We start from the raw sequence: 21,418 nt of genomic DNA, 5'->3' as shown, positions 1-21,418 counted from the left end.
AGATCCTGCCTTGGTCCAACTGTCTTCTCACTCCATGGTCTCTCTTCCTGGGTAATTCTATCCAGGCCTATCTTTGTTTTAATAAACATCTCTAGACTGGTGAATCCCAAACCTGTCACCTGCTTATTGGACGTCTCTTTGAGCCCAATCCTCTTTCTGTACCACTCTCTCAGTGAATAGCCACACCAGTCCCTCAGCTTTGACACATGGAATCTGGGTTTCCTCCCCGAGTTCTCCAACTTTGGCCAATCAGCAAGTCCTGTATGAGATACTTCGTGAATAACTTTCAAATCAAATCCATCCTCTGTCTCCCCATCTTGAATTAAAGCTGCAGTTTTCTCTCACCTGGCTCTCCACAGCAGCTTCCTAAAGGGTCTGGATCTTACTGCCACTCACTTGTCACTGTTCCTGAAGTGAAATCAGGTTTTGTCATTCCCTTATTTCAAAACCATTTAATGGTTCTCCACGGTTCTCTGGTTCAAGTTCAAATTCCTTAGCAAAACCCATGAGGCCCAATCCTGTCTCATCTCCTGCCCTTATATTCTAACGGTGTACCTGCAGTCCCACAAAAGCATGATATCCTTTCTCACCCTTGGGTCTCTGCATATTTTATTCCATTTGGAAAGTCCTTTCTTCCCACCATACTTACTTCTTCAAATCTCAGCCTAACATCATCCTTCTAAGGAAGCTCCTCTGGTTCAGATGCATTAGCTGTTTTTGATTTTAGAGCATCTCATGCTTTCTCACAGTTTTTACACTTAAAATTACCATTTTCTCTCTAAATATATTTATAAACCTGAGGTTGGTGACTGTCTTGTTTGACAGCATATCCTCAATAACTAGCAGAAGCTAGAGACCTAGTAAGTGCTCAGTAATTGTCTGTAGAATGAATGAAAGACATTTGGAAAGGATCATCCTCTATATTGTTGCTGGTAGTAAACTATATATTGTTTCATTATGTGCCCTAAAGAGCTTATATTAAAAAATGAAATGTTGATTCTGGAAAACAGGTCCTCTAGGGAAACATGACAGACTGGAGAAATTCATGTATCTTGAGAGGTGAAGAAGAGTCGTGGATGCAGACACACGACATTACCACTGGGCGTATGTGCAGGAGCCCATGAGGAGGGCAGGGAGCACCAGCATCATTGGCCTTGGCTCCCCACACGGGTGGAATCATGTGAGACATGACAGCTTTGGCATAGTTCCTTATTATTCCGCAGCTTCCACCTGTCAGCGTAGCATGATGGAGACCTCTGGGCTGAGATCTGGATTATATTTTTGGCTCTGCCCACTACCTATCTCAATTACCTTAGGGATTACTCCACTGTGGATGTTGCACTGGAGACAGCTATCACAGCTCCTAAAGCAGGGTAAACATAAACAAATTCATACATTCACTCAGTAAATACCTATTATACACCTGCTATGTGCCAGGTAGTGTTCTAGGTGCTGAATGTATGGCAGTGAATGAGACAGATAAGGTCTTGATGTCTTATCGGTAAGCTGGGGGGTGAACTGTATGATAGCTACGGTCTCTTCATGCTCTAAAATTCTGAGACTCTCTATTTGACCAGTTGCAAATTGTGAAGTCAAAAAGTAAAATTTTTGTTTGTGTAAAAGGTCTAGTATTTATGTCCCATTAACATGTGACAAGTTATATGTAATTATATATCAGATTGACATGGATAATTCTTTTTTTAAAAGATTTTATTTATGTTTAGAGAGAGGGGAAGGGAGGGAGAAAGGGAGAGAAACATCAATGTGTGGTTGCCTCTTTCAGCCCTGAACTGGGGACCCGGCCCACAATCCAGGCATGTGTCCTGATCGGGAATTGAACTGGTGACCCTTTGGTTCACAGGCCGGCACTCAATCCACTGACCCATCAGCCAGGGTGACACAATTAATTCTTTATTAACAGCAAATACTGTCTTCAAATTTTCTAGTATGGGAAGAACCAGAAGGCATAGAGAAAAATATTTGGAAGACCCAGTCCCCTTGCTTCACTGTAATCTTGTTACCTTATGTTCTTTGTTTCCTCAACTATAAAATCTAATTGCCTTATTTACCTTACAGGGTTGATGTGAGTCAAGACACTACATATGTGAATGCTTTGGAAACTGCAAAGTGCCTTATGGACAGAGGTACCGTTACCATCAGCTCTCTAGGACAGCTCCCTGTGTAGTCCTGCCGCCTGTCCCCTTGCCCTCCTCCTTGCTCACTTAGGTGTCCCTCAAGGACCTAACTACATTTCACCACACTAGTTCTGAAAAGATTATGTAGGCACAAACAGAGAGCTACAGTAGTCCCTCTCTATGTCGCAGTTCACTTATCGTGGCCTCACTGTATCACGGGATTTTTAAAAATATATTTATCGTGGATTTTTCACTATATCGCGGGATTTTGCAGTACTGTATATGTATGTTGTTAAAGTTATGTAGGTTTAAGAGTGTAGAATATGTTTAAGAACATAAGTAGGGTTTATAAAAGTGTGGAAAAGGTTAATAAGGGCCTGGGAACCGTTTATAAGTGTGTGGGAAGGGTTTATAAAGCCTTAAAATATATATAAATGCTAAAATAAATGTAAGGTTCCTACTTTGAGGATTTTCACCTATTGCGGGGGAGTCTAGAACGTAATACCCACGATAAGTGAGGGAATACTGTAATTCCTATCGTTTCTTAGAGGAAGAGGCTGTTCCTTCATTGTGTTTGAGACTCCTTTATCACCAAGTACTGGGACAAGACTTATTTCCTCCAGGTAGTTAATTAATTTTATCAAAAAAAAAAATTTTTAGGCTTTTGTCTTTGTGTAAGGCACTAGGGTGGGTTCAGTGGGATGCAGCATCATGCATCTCAAATAATCTCAGCTTTTGAGTCTGGCAGACCTTGAATTCAAATCCAGACTTGGCCATTTACTTAGCTATGCAGCCTTGGCAAGTAATGCTCGCTCTGAGCCTCAAGTTCCAGTGTTACTGAAAGGATTATAATTAATGCCTGTGAGTGACTGGCACATGAGTGCAGGGATGACAGAGGAGCAAACAAGGTCTGTCTCCAGGAGTTGTAGATGATGAAACATTACAACCAAGCGAAAGGTGCGGAGACGGAGAGGACATCTTAAAAAATAGTGAGGGTCTTTTTCCTGGCAGCATTCAAGTAGCAGCTGAATGATCACTGTGCAAGGTGCTTCAGAAAGCATTTCTGTTCAACCCTAGGATCTCTTCAATTTCTAAGGTCACAAAGAGAAATGTCCAATTTAAAGAGAATAAAATTCTGTTTAAATTCCAAAGGGTAAAGATGAGCTAATACAGTGTCTGTGTTGTACAGTTAATAAAACCAATGAGAGAAAATTAGTGATTGCTTCTAAAATGCCACTGAAAATATGATTTAAAGGTTTATTTCAGTCTATGTATTTTTATTTTTTTCTTTGGTAAAGTAAGTACATTAGGAAACTCATTGGTTTTCAAATATGGAGCTTGTGTGGGTTGAGAAGTATTAATATGGAAACAAAGGAGTTTGCAGGCTAGTGGTTTTCATGCTCTGATATGCTTTAGAAGCAAGAGTAGTGAGCTGAATTATCAATCAAATGACCTGTTCCAGGTTCCACGATTTTCTTCTGCCTGGGCTACGGGACCATGGGCAGGTCTGCAACTCCTCTGTGCTCAGACTCCTCACTGGTTCAGCGGGGTCACCACCTCCCTGTCGGGTAGTGCATGTTAAACATTTTGAGCTCCTGAGATTAAGGTCAACTACTACTGGGATTATATTTATTCATAAAGAAGCAACTCTAAGCAGGTCAGGTAAAAGTTATTAATGAGGAAAAAGGCAAATGTTTCTGAGGCAACATTTGCATAAAATCTAATAAATATGACTCTCCTAATTGTGCAGTGTGGACCCTGGGTTCCATGAGGGAGAACAGAGGATACCTTTTAGCTTTGCAGGTTTTTCCCTACATGATATAAAAACCTACTCAAATATTGGTAAGATAAATTCAAATACTTTTGTAAAGACAAATATTCCTGAGATAAAGCAAATCTACCACTTGTTTAGGAGAAAGGGTTTTCAGATTTTCTTCTTACAAAAAATAATCTGACTTCTTCCCCCTATCCCAAATCCCTGAGACTTTGAAAGTATAATGAAACCAATTTGGGGCTCTTTCAAAGGATTTATTTTCTACAGAATTACTTGAGCCCACCAACAGAGGAACTCAGGATTTCTGTGTTTAAAGGATTTTGCTCACTGCTTTATTCTTGCAAGCGTTTCAACATTCAAAAAACAATTCTTTTTGCCAGAATTTGGCATGTCTAGAAGGTTAGAAAAGTTAGAATCTAAAGAATTAGATGTCTAAAAATAGAAAAAGCCCCAGTCATTAAAAAATTCCTCATTTAGACAGGTCCTGAGTTGAAATCACATTCCTCTGCAAAAAAACAAAAGAAACAAAACAAAAAAAACGTTTTAGGTCAGAAAAGCTGAACTTTACAATTTCAGATCCTGATCTGGAATTGACTGGTGAGGATTCCAGCACTGCATGAATGTTGGAAGAGAAGCCATTCAGTTGGCCAATTCTAGCATGTGACCTATCTGGCTTGTGAAGTTTTATAAATCTCTTAAACCCAAACTTCCTGGTTCTCGGATGCGATTGTTGTAATCTAATTCTCAATGCTTTTTAAAAAACAAACAAAACTTTTCCCTGCATAATCACACATTTAAGTATTTGTTGTTTGTGGATATAGAGAAACCAAGTATTGATGTGAATGAACAATTCAGTGATGGAGCTGTGAATCTCTGGAAGGCTATGTAAGCTGTAAGAAAAGTCCCTCGCTGGCCCTGCACTTGCTGTGCACACCACAGGTGACCACCCAGGCAGGGTCAACCTGAAGAGGGTGTGAACCCCAGCAGCTGCTCGATGGGTTTAAATCGCCACTCATCTGCCTCCAGCTCTTCTACCAAACCAGCTAGTTTTTCCATCCGAGCAACTTGCTGATCTGTAAAGAGTCAAGGAGGTAATATGTAATATAATGAATGTATTTCCCATGAGACAGTCACCAACCACCAACAAGATGACTGGTTTAAAAGCAATTTCCACAAGGAGGTTTTTCTTCAATATTCTAGTAATGGGGTCTTATTCTGTTGGTCAGAAGACTTTATTTTTTTTAAGGTAGTACTCATCCTCCATGCCACAGTGATGTATACTAAAATCCCAGGGTTACAGGCAATTGTAGTTCTCCTCCCGACATTATGCCTTCAATGGTGAAATGGTCTGGTGGGGGACACAGTTCCCTGAAGAATAAATGAAGGCCTGGTAAAAAGTGATGGGACAGAAAAGGTGCTGCCAAGATCTTAGAGTTGAGGTAGATCAAGAGGTATTACATAAATACTTAAGAGGTGAAGATGACGATGATAACCAGTGAAGGATAATGGTGAAAGAAGGTTTCAGAAAGGAGAGGAAAAAACAACACAAGAGTAGGAGGCATTTCCCCTAGAAAACTAACCCTTTTGACTTCAACTTTAAGCCTTAATGAAGACGTTATGTCTGGATTAAGGATTTAGAATGCTTTTGTCTGCAGGTAATTTAGAAAGTCCACTTAAACAGACTTGCTGGATTTCAGGAGTTTGTCACAAAGCACACTGACCTTTCTGAATCCCCTTCTACCCACTGCCCCCATAAATTTATTCTCATACTTAAGTACACAATAGTCCTGTACTTACCATGTTTTACCTGTTTCAGCGTAGATGCCACCTGATAGCTGAAAACGGATTCACAGAGGAATCTCTCAGAGCCATCTACAAACAAAGGAGAAAAAGTTTTAATCTGCTCTATGGGTTTTATGACTCCCGTAAATTAAGAGAACATGTCCATTCTTTTCCCTGCTTTTACATTCAGGGTCTACTTTTCAATGTTTATAAAGAGCTTCTGTTTCACTTAGAACACTGGTCTGTTATAAAAGCTACTTTTTCTATACCTAGAATATTAAAATAGTTCCTCTATTTGTTTAAGAATTTAAAAATAGTGTTTAAAAAAACAAACAAGAAACCTCAGCCTTATGTCCTGGTCAACATTCAACCCCACCCCTAAACCCGATAGTTTTAAAAAAAATTTTATTGATTGATTTCAGAGGAATAGGGAGAGAGGGAGAAAGAGTGAGAGGGAGAAAGAGAGAGATAGACAGAGAGAGAGAGAGAGAGAGAGAGAGGAGAGAAACATCAATTTGTTGTTCCATTTATTTAAGCATTCACTGGTTGGTTCTTGTATGTACCCTGACCAGGGATTGAACCCACAACCTTGGTGTATTGGGATGATGCTCTCACCAACTGAGCTTCCTGGCCAGGGCTTCAATAATATTTAATGTTCTCCTATTCTGTATGTCAGGCAAACACTGAAAGCTGACACATTTGGCCAAGTGACCGCTGTGCTATCAAAATAAAAAGGTACACCGAAACTGTTAAATCATTTTCATTCTAAATAGAAAAGCTGAGGGAAAAATAGCTGTTGTTGACTTTTAGTATATCAATTACATCACTATGACCATGACAAAACATGACAAAACACTGCTGGGAAATTTCATTCTGTCAACGCAAATTGTAACCTTGATTTTCCAACTGAACCAAAACACTGCAATTTGGATGGTGATAAGAGTGTAGTGCAATTTCAGAACCTAGCACTGTACTGGTGCCAAGAATTGGCAACAAGAAGGTAGCTAACTCAGTCACCACAGCATTTGGAAGATGATTGTGAAATATAAGTGAGTTCATGTTACTCCTTGTCAGTCAGGGCTGATGAAGCAAAACATACCCCAAAAGACAAAGGGTCCATGTTGGAAAATGTGACTTTTAGAAGGGTAGCTCAACCACTGGGAGAAGGTACTCTCTTGCAAAAAACCATAAAACAAATGGAGTGAGAGAACACAGCTGTCTTTTTTTAGGTGGTAGTTCATGCCAGCACTACTAGGTGTCACGCACTCACGCATAAATCATGGGTTGGTGTGTCAGCCAGGTATTAAGTGACAAGGAGCTAGGACTGACACATTCTGGCTTCATGCTGAGTTTCACACAAGGCAGACCTTATTTCAGAAGTCATGGTAAACAATAAGAAATACCACAGATATTGTGTCCAGATGGCTTGAATATACAACCAAGAGGGCTTCTTTTGTCCAATATTATCCTCAACATTTATGCAAAAAGGGAAAGTATAGTTATTTTCATACACATGTATCATTTCAAAATATAATTTATTTTATAAAGTGATGTGTATTTTAGGGAGTGTTAAACTCATTAAATTCAACCTCTTTTCTACATATTGTGCTATATGGGATATGATCCCATTTTCTCCTTCCACTCCTATTCCTCTGGCTGAACGTTAAGTCATCTGTGAGCAGATCATCTACACTGAGCAAAAAATTATTTTCAATTAAATGAATATTATATTGACTGTCCATTTTAAAGATCTAAGTAAGCTAATGGTATCACTGAAATTTTAAGATAATTGGGCAACAAGTAGAGGTAAATTCCACTACAGGAAGAGGAATTATGTGAACATTTTGACACCAAAGATGCAATTTATTATGGCTCTTCTGTGCAGATATATCAGTGTTCATTAACCTATTCATATCCTCGCTTAAAGAATCAAATTTATAACTGGTTTTATTTTAGAAAGAGCAAAGCACAGAGAATTAAGAGCTCACTTCTCAGCCAGTTTGATTCTGAACTGTCCTGAACTTTAAGATCTCAAACAAAGCAGTGGGATTATGGGTCATAAAAATCAGGCTGACATATATTTGGAAGCTCTTGGAAGTCCTACCTTCTCCTTACATTTAATCACTGGTGCTATTAGGATAAAATGCTTAAATTGTAACACTTGCATATTTCCTTTGGTAATAAACTTCAAAGCAAAAGGATGTAAGCTAAGCTTTCAAAAAGGTGCTCTATATGCCTTTCTATAAGCCTTTGCCACTATCACTTTGCCACTCTCTATGCCTATAAAATACACTTTTGCTGATCTGCAGCTCTGTATTAACCACAAAGTCCACTGCTTCTTAGCCACATCCTATTAAATGGGATATCTGTAGTGATCTAAAGTCTGGAATTTCTCCAGAGAGGAGTCAGCCTGGGGCAATCTGTCTTCTATTTAGAAATTGTAATCAAACCCTTTGTAACACACCAAGTAGCAATACATCAGCTTTCCTCTTCAGGGACAAGCAAAGGTTATAAATAGTGAAAAGTCCAGTAAATTGCCCAAGTCTAATGCCACTGCAACTCTAACTAATAGGATGCTAAGAAATTCATTTAAAAGAATATTACTTCACAACAGGAAATTAGACAATGTCAGGTAATTTATACTTCAGTGGCCTACAATGTCACTAAAATTCAGCCACTTCTGGGTTGGAAGGCAGTGTCTAATTTGCTCACTAATAACTGGGTGAGGACAATGATAGCCAAGGGCAGGAAAATGCTGAAAACTGTTGTATACTGTACTGCACATGTGAGGTGTCTGTTATCAGAGAGCAGGTGGATACACAAACAAGTTAATTCACAAGGTTAACTACAGGTTATTTGGGTTTATTAGCTTAGATTTAGGAGGATATAAGATCAAGTTGAACCTGTTGAAATTATAAACAGCATCCAACCTTGATTCCTGATCGTTTTTGTTCCTTTGAACAGGCAAGTCTTGCTACTCTATTTCCATATTCAATTAAATTATTGTAAGAAAAATGGTTAGACACATGGTATATTAATTGCATAATAAGCATGGTAGAAGATGGCTTTCAAAGATAACATCCTTATTAATTCACATTTAGGAGTATTCTTTTCAATTTAACAATCTTGATTTGACCAGAATAGTTTAGGAACTGCCCTAATTTTTCATATTCTGTCAAATGTAAACTTTAAAATACAGATGTAACTTTAAACTTAAGGAGAATAAAGACTGTGCACTATGAATTTAAACTATAAATTCATCCTACACGAGAAAGCCAACACATTCCTCCATAAAGCACAGAGAGATGGAATAAAAATGGATAGATGGATAGAATTGTTAGAACATCAACATTCAGACTAATCTCAGAAGCCTTTCTTCTTTTAATGTTTCTAGTAATCTGGTGTATACTGACAAAGAATGCTAATAGCTTTGAGACTAAGGAGGTATCTCCAGTATTAAATTTCCTCCTGTAGCTAGAATTTAAATGACTTCAATCTTAGAGCCCATTGTTAAACATTGATTCCTCCTCTGCTGCTATAAAACTTATTAAGCAGTTCGGTTTTTTGTTGTTGCTGTTCACTAAGCAATTTAAATGCCTCCAACTTTTGATTTGTTTTGTGGGAAATTTCCTTAATACCAGGTCTCTGCGACACAGAATTGAAGACATAATATACTTTTAGTGCCAAATATAGTAAGCAAGGCCTGAGTTAATACCTCTAGACTCAGTGACACTAATTTGAATATAACACAACTAAAGGAAACAGCAAAGGCAGAAGTACAGACACTTCAGATGTATTACCATGTTATCCTGTCATCTACTTCACTAACCATGATGTGAACTAAGTCTAGAAAGCCAAATGGTCCCAGTCTTCCCATATTTCCCTACCAAAATGATTCCTCTACTTGCCCTGGCTTAACCAAAACTCTCCTTTTTATTATACCTGATATAAATGAATAAAGATCATGCCCAGAAGTCGACTCCTAACTATAGTTTGTACCTCTCTCAGAGACATTACTTACTGAAATTTGCAATATTTAAAGCAAAAATATCAATATATAGTTAAGTGCAAAAGTGCTGTTATTAGCAGATTTTGAATTCTTAATAGGTTCTTTGCTGACCTTTTTCAGAATATGATAAATAGTTTAACAGTTAAGGACCATTTTCATGAGACTCCCTTGGGTATTAGCCAAAATGAAGAATTCTGAGCTGCACCCTAGAATAAACAGAATCTCTAAGGTGGGCCAGAAATGTGGATTTAAATAAGCTCTTCAGGTGATTTTTATGCTCCCCATTATGAATTTATTGATGTAGCTCCTAAAGTGACATGGATCTGATCAATTCCAGGTATCAATGTCAGTCCATGCTTACAGCCTGTGCCCTGATCTTGCCCAGCCAGTGTGCAAATATGTGCCCAGTAAGGTGGTGGACAGCATGATGCAAAGTTCAGCTCTAGTACTAGAAAAACCACACAGCACTGTCCTGCAGTGGGCCAGCATAGTCATCTTCACCTATAAAAGTAGTATATTAGTTTTTATTTCCTCTCAGAACCTCTTTTATGGGGTTAATTTACCTATAGATTAACTACATAAGGCAAAATACATCAAACCTACTAATCATAGGGAGACAGGCTGGTGCCAGGACAAAGCAAACTGAAGCAGGAGGTCAAGAAAATTTCTAGTTGCAGTGCTGAATGTCTTTAGCAGGGTCAAATCACTTTGCATTTTCTGGGTCTAAATAAACACTAGATGACCTCCTTGGTTGCCAAAGTTTTTTCCAACTCCTAAATTCTGATTCTGGAGATTTGTGTTTTAGATACTACTTGGAAATGGGGACAAAAGATGAAATGTGGACCTGAAATCAGGGCAAATTCTCTAATCCACTTAATAGTGTCTTTACAATTAACATTCGTTACAGATCTGAATCCAATTGTCAGCAAAAAGCAGCATGAGATCACCTTCTAACATCTCTCCAGCTCCTTTGGGGTAGGTGAAAAGGGCTTTCCTGGGTGGGGCAAGGTCAGAGACACTGAAACCAGATCCAGTGACAGAACTTCCACTGACCCCACCAGCTGAGGAGGACGAAGAAGAGGCAGCCATTTCCTTTCTAGCAGAATTCTCACTTCACTGCAGAAAAAGCAAAACAGCAATTTGGCAAGTTTATGGGAGTGAGATTGACAACATTTCATTCTAGCTGCCATAAAAGCTAGCATCAGTTTAGTAAAGAATGAGCTCCCCCCTCCTTTTTGTAAAAAGATTTTATTTTTAGGGAGAGGGGAAGGGATAGAGAAAGAAAAACACTGATATGAGAAATATCAACTGGTTGCCTTCTGTATGCACCCTGACTGGGGACCGAACCCGCAACCCAGGTTTGTGTCCTGAATGGGAACTGAACCAGCAGCTTTTTGCTTTGCAGAATGAAGTCCAATCAACTTAGTTACGCTGGTCAGGGGCCCTTTCTTCTACCCTCTCTACTCCTACAATCTTTTATTGATGCCTCAGGCCAAAATGTCACTTAGGATTTTAAATGAACGTTTATTCTTAGTTTTTCTACTTAAAACACCACTTCCTACCACTAGTAAACCTTTATATCACTTGGGATTGACTGTGGGTAATTTACGGGTGATGAAGGGGTGACAGGGCTCTGCCAAGGTAGCAATTTGACTGAGGAAATAAATTATATGAGGATAAGACAACCAACCATGCCTCATAGGACAGTTTGTCTTGGATGTATCCTGACCAAGCCACATCAAAAACTCACTTATAAAATTTTCCAAATAAAATTCCAGAATAACACTGTGTTCTGTTCCCAAGGAAGGGGAAGTGGTTAGGAAATACACATTGGCCCTTTTATTTAAAATTTTTAAAAAACTTTCCATCCAAATGTAATACACAAATTGATCACTTGGTGGCGTCCCAAGACTGGAACAATATAACTCGAAATGATTTCAGAATTCATGACCTATTAAAGATCAGAGCAGCTGTAGTGTTTCATCCCCCGTCATCAAAAAATCAAAGTCCAAATGTAGATGAAAAAATTTATACTGAATACATGACTCCTTGCAAAAGTTCAAAACAAAAATACTACCTTCACCATAGAAGCTTACACTATATACATTTACAAGAGATTCTAAAAAGTACGTTTTCTTAAAAAAATGGTCTACTACTGTACTAACAGAACTTTCTGCAATTACAGGAATGTTCTAATCTTCTATTTCTGGCTGTCCAACATGGTAGCCACTAGCCTCATGTGGCTTATTACACTAGTGTGACTGAAGAACTGAATTTTAAATTTTATTTAATGTTAATTGAAATTTAAATACCCACATGTTGCTAGTGGTTACTGTATTGGAAAAGTGGAGCTCTAGTATTTAGATTAAAAAATGACTTTAAACTGAATTGTACACTTTAAAATGGCTAATGGTTAATTTATGTTATGTGAATTTTAGCTCAATTAAAAAAAGGTAAAAATGAATTTAAAAGGATTTTTAAAATGAATTCCCCTTTTTAATGGGCAGAGAGAATTTTAGCTAAACTTTTAATTTTGCTAGTTGCAAAATAAATATTTGTTATAAAAAGTCAAAAGTTATTTATTCATTTTTACGGAATTTATTGGGGCGACACTGGTTAATAAAACCATACAGGTTTCCAGTGTACAACTGTATAACACATCATCTGCATACTGAATCTTGCACTCATCACCAAAGTCAAGTGTCTTTCTGCCACCATTTATCCCTTTTGCTCACTTCCACCTCCCTGAAACTTATTTTTGAAAAAAAGAGAAAAATGAGGAAAAGCTATAAATCTTATACAAGGTATATATATAATCCAGTTTCCTAGCAAGGAAAATAATATACTGTGCATTTCTGAAAATCTGGCCATTCTGTTTCCTTAATTTTGTGATGACTTAAGGCTGTGAGGGAAGCAGAAACTAGTTGCTGATTTCATTATACGTCTTTAAGTAATACTGATTAATACTGCAGTGGGGTATGAGAAGAGTAAGGCAATAGCAATAATTAGAATGTCAGCCTATTTAAAAATGCAAACTGATTAATGACATTTTCAATCTTTTTAAAATTTTTTAAAAGTCTCACCTGAGGGCATGCCCATTGATTTTAGAGAAAGGGGAAGGGAGGGTGAGAGAGGAGGAGAGAAATATTGATGAGAGAGAGAAACATCAATCTGATTGGTTGCTTCTATAAGCACATGGAGGGATCAAATCAGCAACCTAGGTATGTGCCCTGACTGGAATCGAACCTGTGACCTTTCAGTTTATGGGACGACACTCCAACGGAGCCACACTAGCCAGGGTGGCATTTTCAATCTTGTATCAGATCACCTTTCCTTTTTTCCTCTGAGTTCTATAATTTTCCAAAGTGTATTCATATTCATAGAGGCGATACCTTTTGAAGTTAGATTCATATCCAATCCTTTGGACCACACTGGTTCAAAATATAGCTTGACAAGTTTTAAAATTCTCTTTAAAAAGAACTTAAGCAGTAATAGACCAATTCCAAATTTCTAAGTGGATTCCTACTGGGATCTAAATAAAGTATATAGACAACTTAGCTATCTTTCAGAGTAGCTCAGTCTTACTTCCCAACAGTTCAGAACAGAATCCATGGTGAACTGTTTACACATCTCACCTAAGACTTGATTCTTTTTTCTACATCTTGATATATGCTTTACTCAGTTGCAAATGTAAGGGATACTTTATATTTTGAAATCAAGTTGCTCAGCAGAGCACTCAAGCTGACTGCTAGAGTGAAGACACCTTCAAGGCTAGACAGTGTGACTTCTAAACTGAATCGTCGTCGGCAGCCGTCCGTCTCGAGAGACGATGGTGTAGCTTCTTAAGAGTCTATCTGCACAGCCGAGAATGGCTGTGCAGTCCGACTCGGGAGTGACACGGTATCTGTCTCCTCCCGTGTTGAATCGACATCTTGCGATGACGCTGGAGTGTCCTCTCCAGTGGAGCTGAAGCTACAGAGCCTGGGCAGGGTGATATGGAGGGTCTGCTGTTGCCCATGCAGCAGACCCCCCCTCTCTTCGCAGCTGAAGGATCCAAGGGAAAGATGGAGTCAATACAGCTTGGCTTCAGGTGCGCCGCAGGAGTTGCCGGTGTTGACTACAACGTCAAACCGCCTTAGGGACTCCGGCTCCGGATTTTCTGTCGGGGTTTACTCCCTTAGCCTTTCCCCTGAAGAGGTATGCCGCAAGGCAGCGGAGGTTTTTTGGAATCAGAGTTTTCCTTCTCTGATGTGCCCTGACTGGAAGATCGAACCAGCGACACTTAGCTCGCAGGCCGACGCTCAATCCACTGAGCCAAACCAGCCAGGGACTAAACTGAATATAACCAAAGAAATTCCCTGTTATCCTATTTTTTTCAGATTCAGAACTACTATCATTCAATACACAAAAGTCAGCGTTAAAAAATGGAGGGCGGAATTAGCGCAAGGCTAACTTTAACATAAATAAGCAGTTTTCTTGCTGAGGTGAAAACATACCTAAGTAATTTCAAACTTTAAGGTTTGGGCTGAATTTTGAATGCTATCAGCAGGTGGTAACAGGAGTTAAAAGATAAACCCTAGTTTGTAACTGCTATATAGAAGGCAGGCAGTCTGATCATTAGAACCAAACACAATGCCTGGCCTATACTAAGTAGCTGTTGATTAAAATAAATGTTTACTAAACATTTCACAGGAATCATAAGATTCCTTAAGTTATTTAATCCAACTCTCTCATTTTACAGATGAAAAACAAAACTGATGCATATTTGCTGTGACATTTTTCAAGCAATTTGTTGGTATGTCATGTACCACATGACAGGTGAAATAGCAGCTGTTAAGAGCTCAGACTTTGAAGCCTCTAGGCCTGTGGTCATGTCCGTTTTTCATATGTTATGTCCTAATACACTCATGGGAAAAGTTCTAATTCTCTCCATTTGACATTGAGTCAGCAAGCTCCTAGAGGGGAAAGGGTCTGCTCAGGAAGAGGAAAAATGCCCTCCATTAATGTACCTCATACTTTCATTTTAAGGTTCATGATCTTAGGAAAAATCCTGTAAGCTAGGAAAGGGGGAAGGGGTTGTCTTTCTATCTTCAAGTCATAGCACAGAGTTCTGCCAAGTAGAAAAAAATAATGAATGTCAACTGTAATGGAAAATAACACCTAGCACAGAACCTGGACCATGTTTCCTGCATGAATGGTGAATAAATGACAGAACACAGGGCTAGTGGCCCAGAAGCGTGGTGTCATGAGGGTTGGTCCATTACTGTTTTCTACCTCATTCTGCATATCGATCATAGTCCTCTCCCACTAGGCTGCCACACCCAAGTGGGTGGCTCAGTAAGATTTTGGTGAATGAATGTCGATGATGAAGTAACCCGGGGTTTGGCCTTATAAAGGAAGTAGGGACTATTGGCAAGAGATTCTCATAGGAGAGCAATGATATATATTTTTGGGGGGGTCGGGGGGAGACAGAGAATGGTTGTGCCCACAGTAAGATGGTTAAACATTTACTTTACATACTACAGGGATCAGCTCGTACTTATAAAAACTACTTTCCTTCCCAGCAGATATATGACTAATTTGTTTAAAAAGATTCCTTCCTTTTGAAAAAGTCTCAGTGAAAAGACTGAAAGAGGTACTGTGTGGTACAATGGCACGTTATTAAAAGCAATCATTAAATTCCATGGCAAATTGTTCCACTGTGTCCCACGTAATGAGTTACCATTAAAATACAGATGCTGCACCTAAAACCAGATGGGGTGGAGAGAAAGGGGTTGGAAGGGGACGGGTCAGAACGCCAGAGGTTCCAAAGCTAATTCCAAGCCACACTTTCCCCCACCCCCATTTAGGCCACAAAGGGGCCACTGCGCATGCGCCACCCCTAGGCGCGCATGCGCACCTAAGCAGTCGCGGCCTAAGGAAATTTCCTCTTCCACGCCCTCTGCGGTAGACTCCTGTTTCTCCTAGCTTCTCCATTTGTCTAGGGTCTGCAGGTAGGATCCCAAGAATGAACTCCCTTTCCACCAAGCGCCCGAGGGTCCCTGAGCCCTCGGCAACTTACCTCAACGGGTTTGGCGCTTGCCCCTACTGCCCCGCCCCCAGGGCCAGCCTGAGCGGCCGCGCAGACTGCGACGAGGACAGCGACGTGCTCGCGCCTGTGCAATGGTGGGCGTGGCCGGGGCGGCGAGGCACGGAGAACGCTCTTCCGGAAAGGACTTCCGGGTCTCTTGCCTCCACTTCCTACCGCGGTTTACCTGCAGCAGCGGAGTCCTCTTCGGTTACATTGGCGTACTTGTCTTTTTTGCTCGCTGTTATGATCCACGGCTTCTGCTTTCTTTTCCCCTCCATCATCCCGCAGCAGGGTTAAATTGGGTATTCCGCCTTCCTTCTGAGCAGTTTCGTAGCCCAGGGCCAGAGAGGGAAGACAGATGAAGAGTGCTATTTCTGAGGCAACTCTTCTTCCACAACTCCGGCCTGAGTGCCTATGACATTAAAGTCTTCCGTGAAGAACCTTTTTATTTTTTTGAGATCCTGGGGGAATAAGTAGTAGGATGGAATGTCATTCAACTATTGCTAATTATGCACCGTCTTCTCCATCAAGTCTTCCTTCTATGTTATTTCTTACAATACAAATCTCTCCTTGCTTCTGTAAGCGAACTAACAAAGTGACTTACTTGCTGAGGGTTGGACTATTAGTGTATTCGTTAAGGATTGATCTATCTGTTTTCTTTGGAACTCTGTATTTTGGGCTTCAAGACTATCCGACCTATGTGGTAGGAGCATTGAACTTAAACACAGCCAGCCCATAAGCAACCCGTTTCCTGAATTACTGATTCATTAAGTTGTGACTAGAAGCTTGGCTTCCCGATAGGTGGTACACAGTTTGTTGGGCAGTGGTCTATGGAAATTGGATTCCTCCCTTCAGCAGTGTGTTGATTTGAAGAACCATGTTTGTTAGGTTGTATTTTACCTTTTCATCGGCAGCTGGATCTAATTGTTGGGTGTACACAGCTTCATGCACTTCTGAAAGTGCTAGGGGCTTCCCCCCGACCAAGGATAAGTGTATTAATAGACCTAATTCTCTTAATTATGCCGCATAGATAGGGTGAAACACTTTACAAATGGTTAAAACAGGAGGTTACATTTTACTTCTTTTAGGTTAAAGTAATAGACCTCTATTTGTTTCAAAACCACGGAAATAAAGGGCTGTTTATAAAGGGCTCAGAATCTTTTGATCACTTTTCTTTGGAGTGCTGAATAGTTTGCAAACTACGGTCTAGCAGGAGCCAGGAATGAAACAACGCACCAATTGACTTAAAAATACACCAGTTGACTTAAAACAGCTTACAAATAGGGGAGGTCTAATGGAAACAGCGCTGCTTTTGCTTAGGATGTACATACTGTGAACTGATGCTCAATTATGTCTTTTCAGGCCTACATAATGACCCATGTAATAGAGATAGGATTTTTCTTTCTGATCAAAAGGTAAGGTGATCACTTATTTTTTCAGGATTTCACTGGAATATTGTTTGGGAAAGTATCATGGAAGTTCTGCGCCCACAGCTTATAAGAATTGGTGGACGGATTTATAGGAAGAATCCCATTCAAGAACAGACCTACCAACATGAAGAAGAGGATGAGGACTTCTACCAAGGTAATTCAGTTGCTCTTTGGTCTAATTAGACATAAAAAGTTCTCTGTATTGTAGAAGCAATTCTTTGTTTTGTTTCAGTGTTTCTTTTTGCTTGCTGAAATTTGAAATGATTGGCTTCTCATAGCTCCATTTGTGTTGATGTCAAGGGGACAGATGTGTTTGAGTTTGATGAGGTATTTTCAGTTGCAGTTCATATGTCAAGTTATGTTTCATCTTTGTACAGAAGCTTTAAATGTAATAAGGGGTAATTTTAGTTAACTGTTGATATTAACCATTAATATTCTGTGACAAAAGTAACCTCCTTTATCTGTAAACTTGTGAAGTAATATATATAAATTATTGAAATAAATGAATACAAGTATTTCATCCAGTGCCCAATGTTAGCTGTTATTATTGTTATTTCTCTCTTCTTTGTAGTCATATACAGGCTGTTCCAAATATACAACTTTATTATTATATAGGGATAATAATAACCTGAACAGTCAAGATGGATTGCAAATATTTTCAGGCTGATTAACTTGGGCTTTGGTTTAGTATATAAACTGACAGGGCCTTTCAAATTCTCTGCTTTCTTTTCCCTTTGCTTTATAAGCTTTTCCATTGGGCCTTAAGCCTTGTAGTTTAGTCTCCTCCCTCATGCTCTCCATTGTTCCCCTTCAGCCTTGGGGCCTTTGTTCTCCTTTATTTTGCTTTGTCTCTGCCGTTATTAAGTTTTCCCAGTATCATTTGTACTTTATTCACTGGAGGAATTTTGTGTCTTAAAATTAAAAACAACAGAGTTGTACATTTTAAGAGGATGAATTTTACGTTTTGTGAATTATATCTCCATAAAAAAACAGTATAACTTAAAATTATTTCTTAGCTTTCCAGGAGAAAACAGCTGGGAGAAACAGTGGTATATACATACTACTTTTCCAAGGTTCCAAGACTGGAAGATTTGAAGTAGTCATGTGTTTTTCTTTCTTTATTTTTCTTCTAAGAGCAGGTCACAAGGAATGTTAGAGCAGTGCTCGGCAATGTAAAATGTTGGGCTTTTCTTTGTGTGTGTGCATTGCTTTTTTTAAACCTTGAGAGTGGTTGACAGCTGTGGAGAAAACTGTTGTCCACAGGAGCCCCTCTGAGCAACGGGTTATGGTTTCTGTGCAGGCTTCGTGGAGTGTGCAGAAGAGCCCTGTGATGGCTACGAGCTGGTGCAGACTGAACAAGGTTTCCAGTGCACCGTGAAGGCCCCCAGCCTGCTCTACAAGTGAGTGAGGCCCCGGGCAGCTTCATGGGGAGGCATTTCCAGGAAACTCAGAGGAAGTTGACTGTTCTCTCTTCCACACTTAATTACAATGCTTGATTACTAATAACAAAATAGTTTTATGTCCTAGAATTTACTTTTTAATCATTTTTTATTTTTAATTACAGTTGACTTACAATATTATATTAGTTTCAGGTGTATACGCCAGTGATTAGACATTATACAATTTGCTAAGTGACTATCCTGATAAATCTTGTACCCATCTGATACCATACATAGTATTAGAACATTATTGACTGTATTCCCCACGCTATACTTTACATCCATCCGCATGACTATTCTGTAACTCCCAAGTTGTACTTCTTAATCCCTTCACAGTTTTCACCCATCTCCCTAATCCCCTCCCATTGGTAACCGTCAAAATGTTCTTTGCATCTGTGAGACTGTTTCTGATCTGCTTCTTTATTTATTTTGGTTTTTAGGTTCAGTTGTTGATAGATATATATTTATTGTGATTTTATTCATATTTTTTCTATTGATGGTAATGATTTCTTAAAACTTAAAAAACATTTTTAATTGTCTTTTTTTTCCATTACCTTTAGTTTTCTTATACCCTCCTCCTCCTGCCCCCAATCACCACACTATTGTCTATGTCCATGAGTCCTTTTTTCTTTTTGCTCAATCCCTCCACCCTCTAACCTCCCCACCCTTAGCTATCATCCTGTTTTCCATCTGTGAGTCTGTCTCTATTTTCCAGTTTGGTAGATTCCACATGTGTGTGAAGTCATATGGTATTTGTTTTTCTCTGACTGGCTTATTTTACATAGCATGATGCTCTCCAGGTCTATCCATATTGTCGCAAAGGGTAAAACTTTCTTCTTTTTTACGGTTGAGTAGTATTCCGTTGTGTAAGTGTCCCATAGTTGTTTTATCCACTCACCTACTGATGGGGTCTTGGACTGCTTGTATATCTTTGTGGTTGTAAATAATGCTTCAATGAACATAGGGGTCCTTATGTTCTTTTGAATTGGTGTTTTGGGTTCCTTCAGATATATTCCCAGAAGTGGTATTGCTGAGTCAAAAGGCAGATCCATTTTTAAATTTTTGAAGTATCTCCATACTGCTTCCCACAGTGGTTGCACCAAATCTGCATTCCCTCTAACAGTGCAAAAGGGTTCTCCTTTCTCCACAACCTCACCAGCACTTGTTGTTTATTGATTTATTGATGATAGCCATTCTGACAGGTGTGAAATGACATCTCATTGTGGTTTTAATTTGCATTTCTCTGATGATTAGTCACATCGATCGCCTTTTCATATGTCTCTTGGCCATCTGTGTGTCCTCTTTGAAAAAGTGTCTATTCAGATCCTTTGCACATTTTTTAATTGGGTTGTTTTTTTTTTGGTGGTATTTTGTAAGCTCTATAAATTGTGGATATTAACCCCTTTTCCGATGTATTGGTGAATATATTCTCCCATTCTGTCGGCTGTCTTTATTTTATTGATGTTTCCTTTGCTGTACAGAAACTTTGTGGTTTAATGTAGTCCCATTTGTTTATTTTTTCTTTTGTTTCCCTTGCCTGGGGAGATAAATCCAGTAAAATATTGTTGTGAGCAATGTCTGAGATTTTGTTCCTATGTTTTCTTCATTGATTTTGTTTAGATTCAATTGTTGATAGATTTAGTGCCCTTTTATTATTTATGTTTTTTATCTTTTTTTTCTTTTTCTTAAAACAGACCCTTTGACATTTCATGTAATACTAGTTGGTGGTGATGAACTCCTTTAACTTTTTCTTGTCTAGGAAGCTCGTTGTATGTCCTTTGATTCAAATGATAGCTTTGCTGGGTAGAGTAATCTTGGTTGTAGGTCTTTGCTTTTCATCACTTTGAATATTTCTTGCCAGTCTCTTCTGGCCTGAAATATTTCTGTTGAGAAATCAGCTGACAGGTTTTTTTTTAGATTTTTTTTTTTTTCAGAGAGAGGGAAAGGGAGGGAGAAAGAGAGGGAGAGAAACATTGATGTGCCAGAGAAACGTCGATTAGTTGTCTCTCACATGCCCCCCAACTGGGGACCTGATCTGCAATCCAGGCATGTGCCCTGACAGGGAGTTGAACCAGCAACCTTTCAGCTTGCAGGCCTGTGTTCAGTGCACTGAGTCACACCAACCAGGGCTCAGCTGACAGTCTTATGGGACATCCCTTCTAGGTAACTACATTTCTCTTGCTGCTGTTAATATTCTCTCTTTGTCTTTAACCTTTTACATTTTAAATATGATATGTCTTGGTGTGGTCCTCTTTACATTCATTTTGTTTGGGACTCTGTGCTTCCTAGACTTGTATGTTTATTTTCTTAACCAAGTTATGGAAGTTTTCTGTCATTTTTTTCAATAGGTTTCAATTTCTTACTTTCTCTCCTCTTTCTGGCACGCCCATAATGCAAATGTTGGTATGCTTGCAGTTGTCGCAGATGCTCTTTACACTGTCCTTAGGTTTTTGGATTCTTTTTTTCTTTTAGCTGTTCCGATTGGGTGTTTTTCTGCTTCCTTATATTCCAAATAACTGATTTGATTCTTGGCTTTGTATACTCTATATTGATTCCCTGTAAATTATTCTTCATTTCAGTTAGTGTATCCTTCATTTCTGACTGGTTCTTTTTTTTTGGTTTCTATGTCCTTTTTTATGCTATTGAAGTTCTCACTGAGTTCCTTGAGCAGCATCCTTAACCAGTGTTTTGAACTCTGTACCTAGTAGATTGTCTCCATTTAGTTTAGTGTTGTTGTTTTTTTCCTGGAGTTTTGTTCTGTTTTTTTCATTTGGGACAT

At 39.1% G+C, this 21,418-nt stretch overlaps 2 protein-coding genes across 9 annotated transcripts in view; one reads left to right on the top strand and one right to left on the bottom strand.

Moving 5' to 3' along the window:
- Positions 1-4,434: 4,434 nt before the first annotated feature.
- Positions 4,435-15,883, bottom strand: ANAPC16 (anaphase promoting complex subunit 16). Its single transcript, XM_090278182.1, has 4 exons — positions 15,762-15,883; positions 10,648-10,816; positions 5,707-5,781; positions 4,435-4,982 (listed from the first exon to the last, which is right to left on the bottom strand). The coding sequence occupies exons 2-4, from the start codon at positions 10,787-10,789 to the stop codon at positions 4,867-4,869; spliced, it is 333 nt and encodes a 110-aa protein (XP_090134308.1). The 5' UTR covers positions 10,790-10,816; positions 15,762-15,883; the 3' UTR covers positions 4,435-4,866.
- Positions 15,589-21,418, top strand: part of ASCC1 (activating signal cointegrator 1 complex subunit 1) — a 115,111-nt gene continuing 109,281 nt past the window's right edge. For 3 of the 8 annotated variants that reach the window (XR_016511228.1, XM_090278180.1, XM_090278174.1), the window contains exons 1-3: positions 15,953-15,977; positions 17,211-17,354; positions 18,501-18,600. Coding sequence is in view for 7 of the 8 variants with exons in the window: in XM_090278180.1 (XP_090134306.1) it covers positions 17,243-17,354; positions 18,501-18,600 (212 nt within the window). In the remaining variant the exon portion in view is untranslated. The other 5 variants (XM_090278179.1, XM_090278176.1, XM_090278181.1 and 2 more) reach the window with 5 other exon arrangements.

This window comes from Furipterus horrens, unplaced genomic scaffold (genome assembly GCF_987537825.1).
Source record: "Furipterus horrens unplaced genomic scaffold, mFurHor1.1.pri manual_scaffold_5, whole genome shotgun sequence".
In the NCBI taxonomy this organism is placed as follows: domain Eukaryota; kingdom Metazoa; phylum Chordata; class Mammalia; order Chiroptera; family Furipteridae; genus Furipterus; species Furipterus horrens.
Note: the sequence above shows the minus strand (reverse complement) of the source record. Positions and strands in the feature narration are given on the sequence as shown.

Coding starts and splice junctions, on each gene's coding strand:
- ANAPC16 (XM_090278182.1), bottom strand. CDS start 10,789: ATGGCTGCCTCTTCTTCGTCCTCCTCAGCTGGTGGGGTCAGTGGAAGT. Junction 5,782..10,647: donor AGCTGGAGAGATGTTAGAAG/GTGATCTCATGC, acceptor CTTTGTTTGTAG/ATGGCTCTGAGAGATTCCTC. Junction 4,983..5,706: donor GCTGAAACAGGTAAAACATG/GTAAGTACAGGA, acceptor GACTCTTTACAG/ATCAGCAAGTTGCTCGGATG.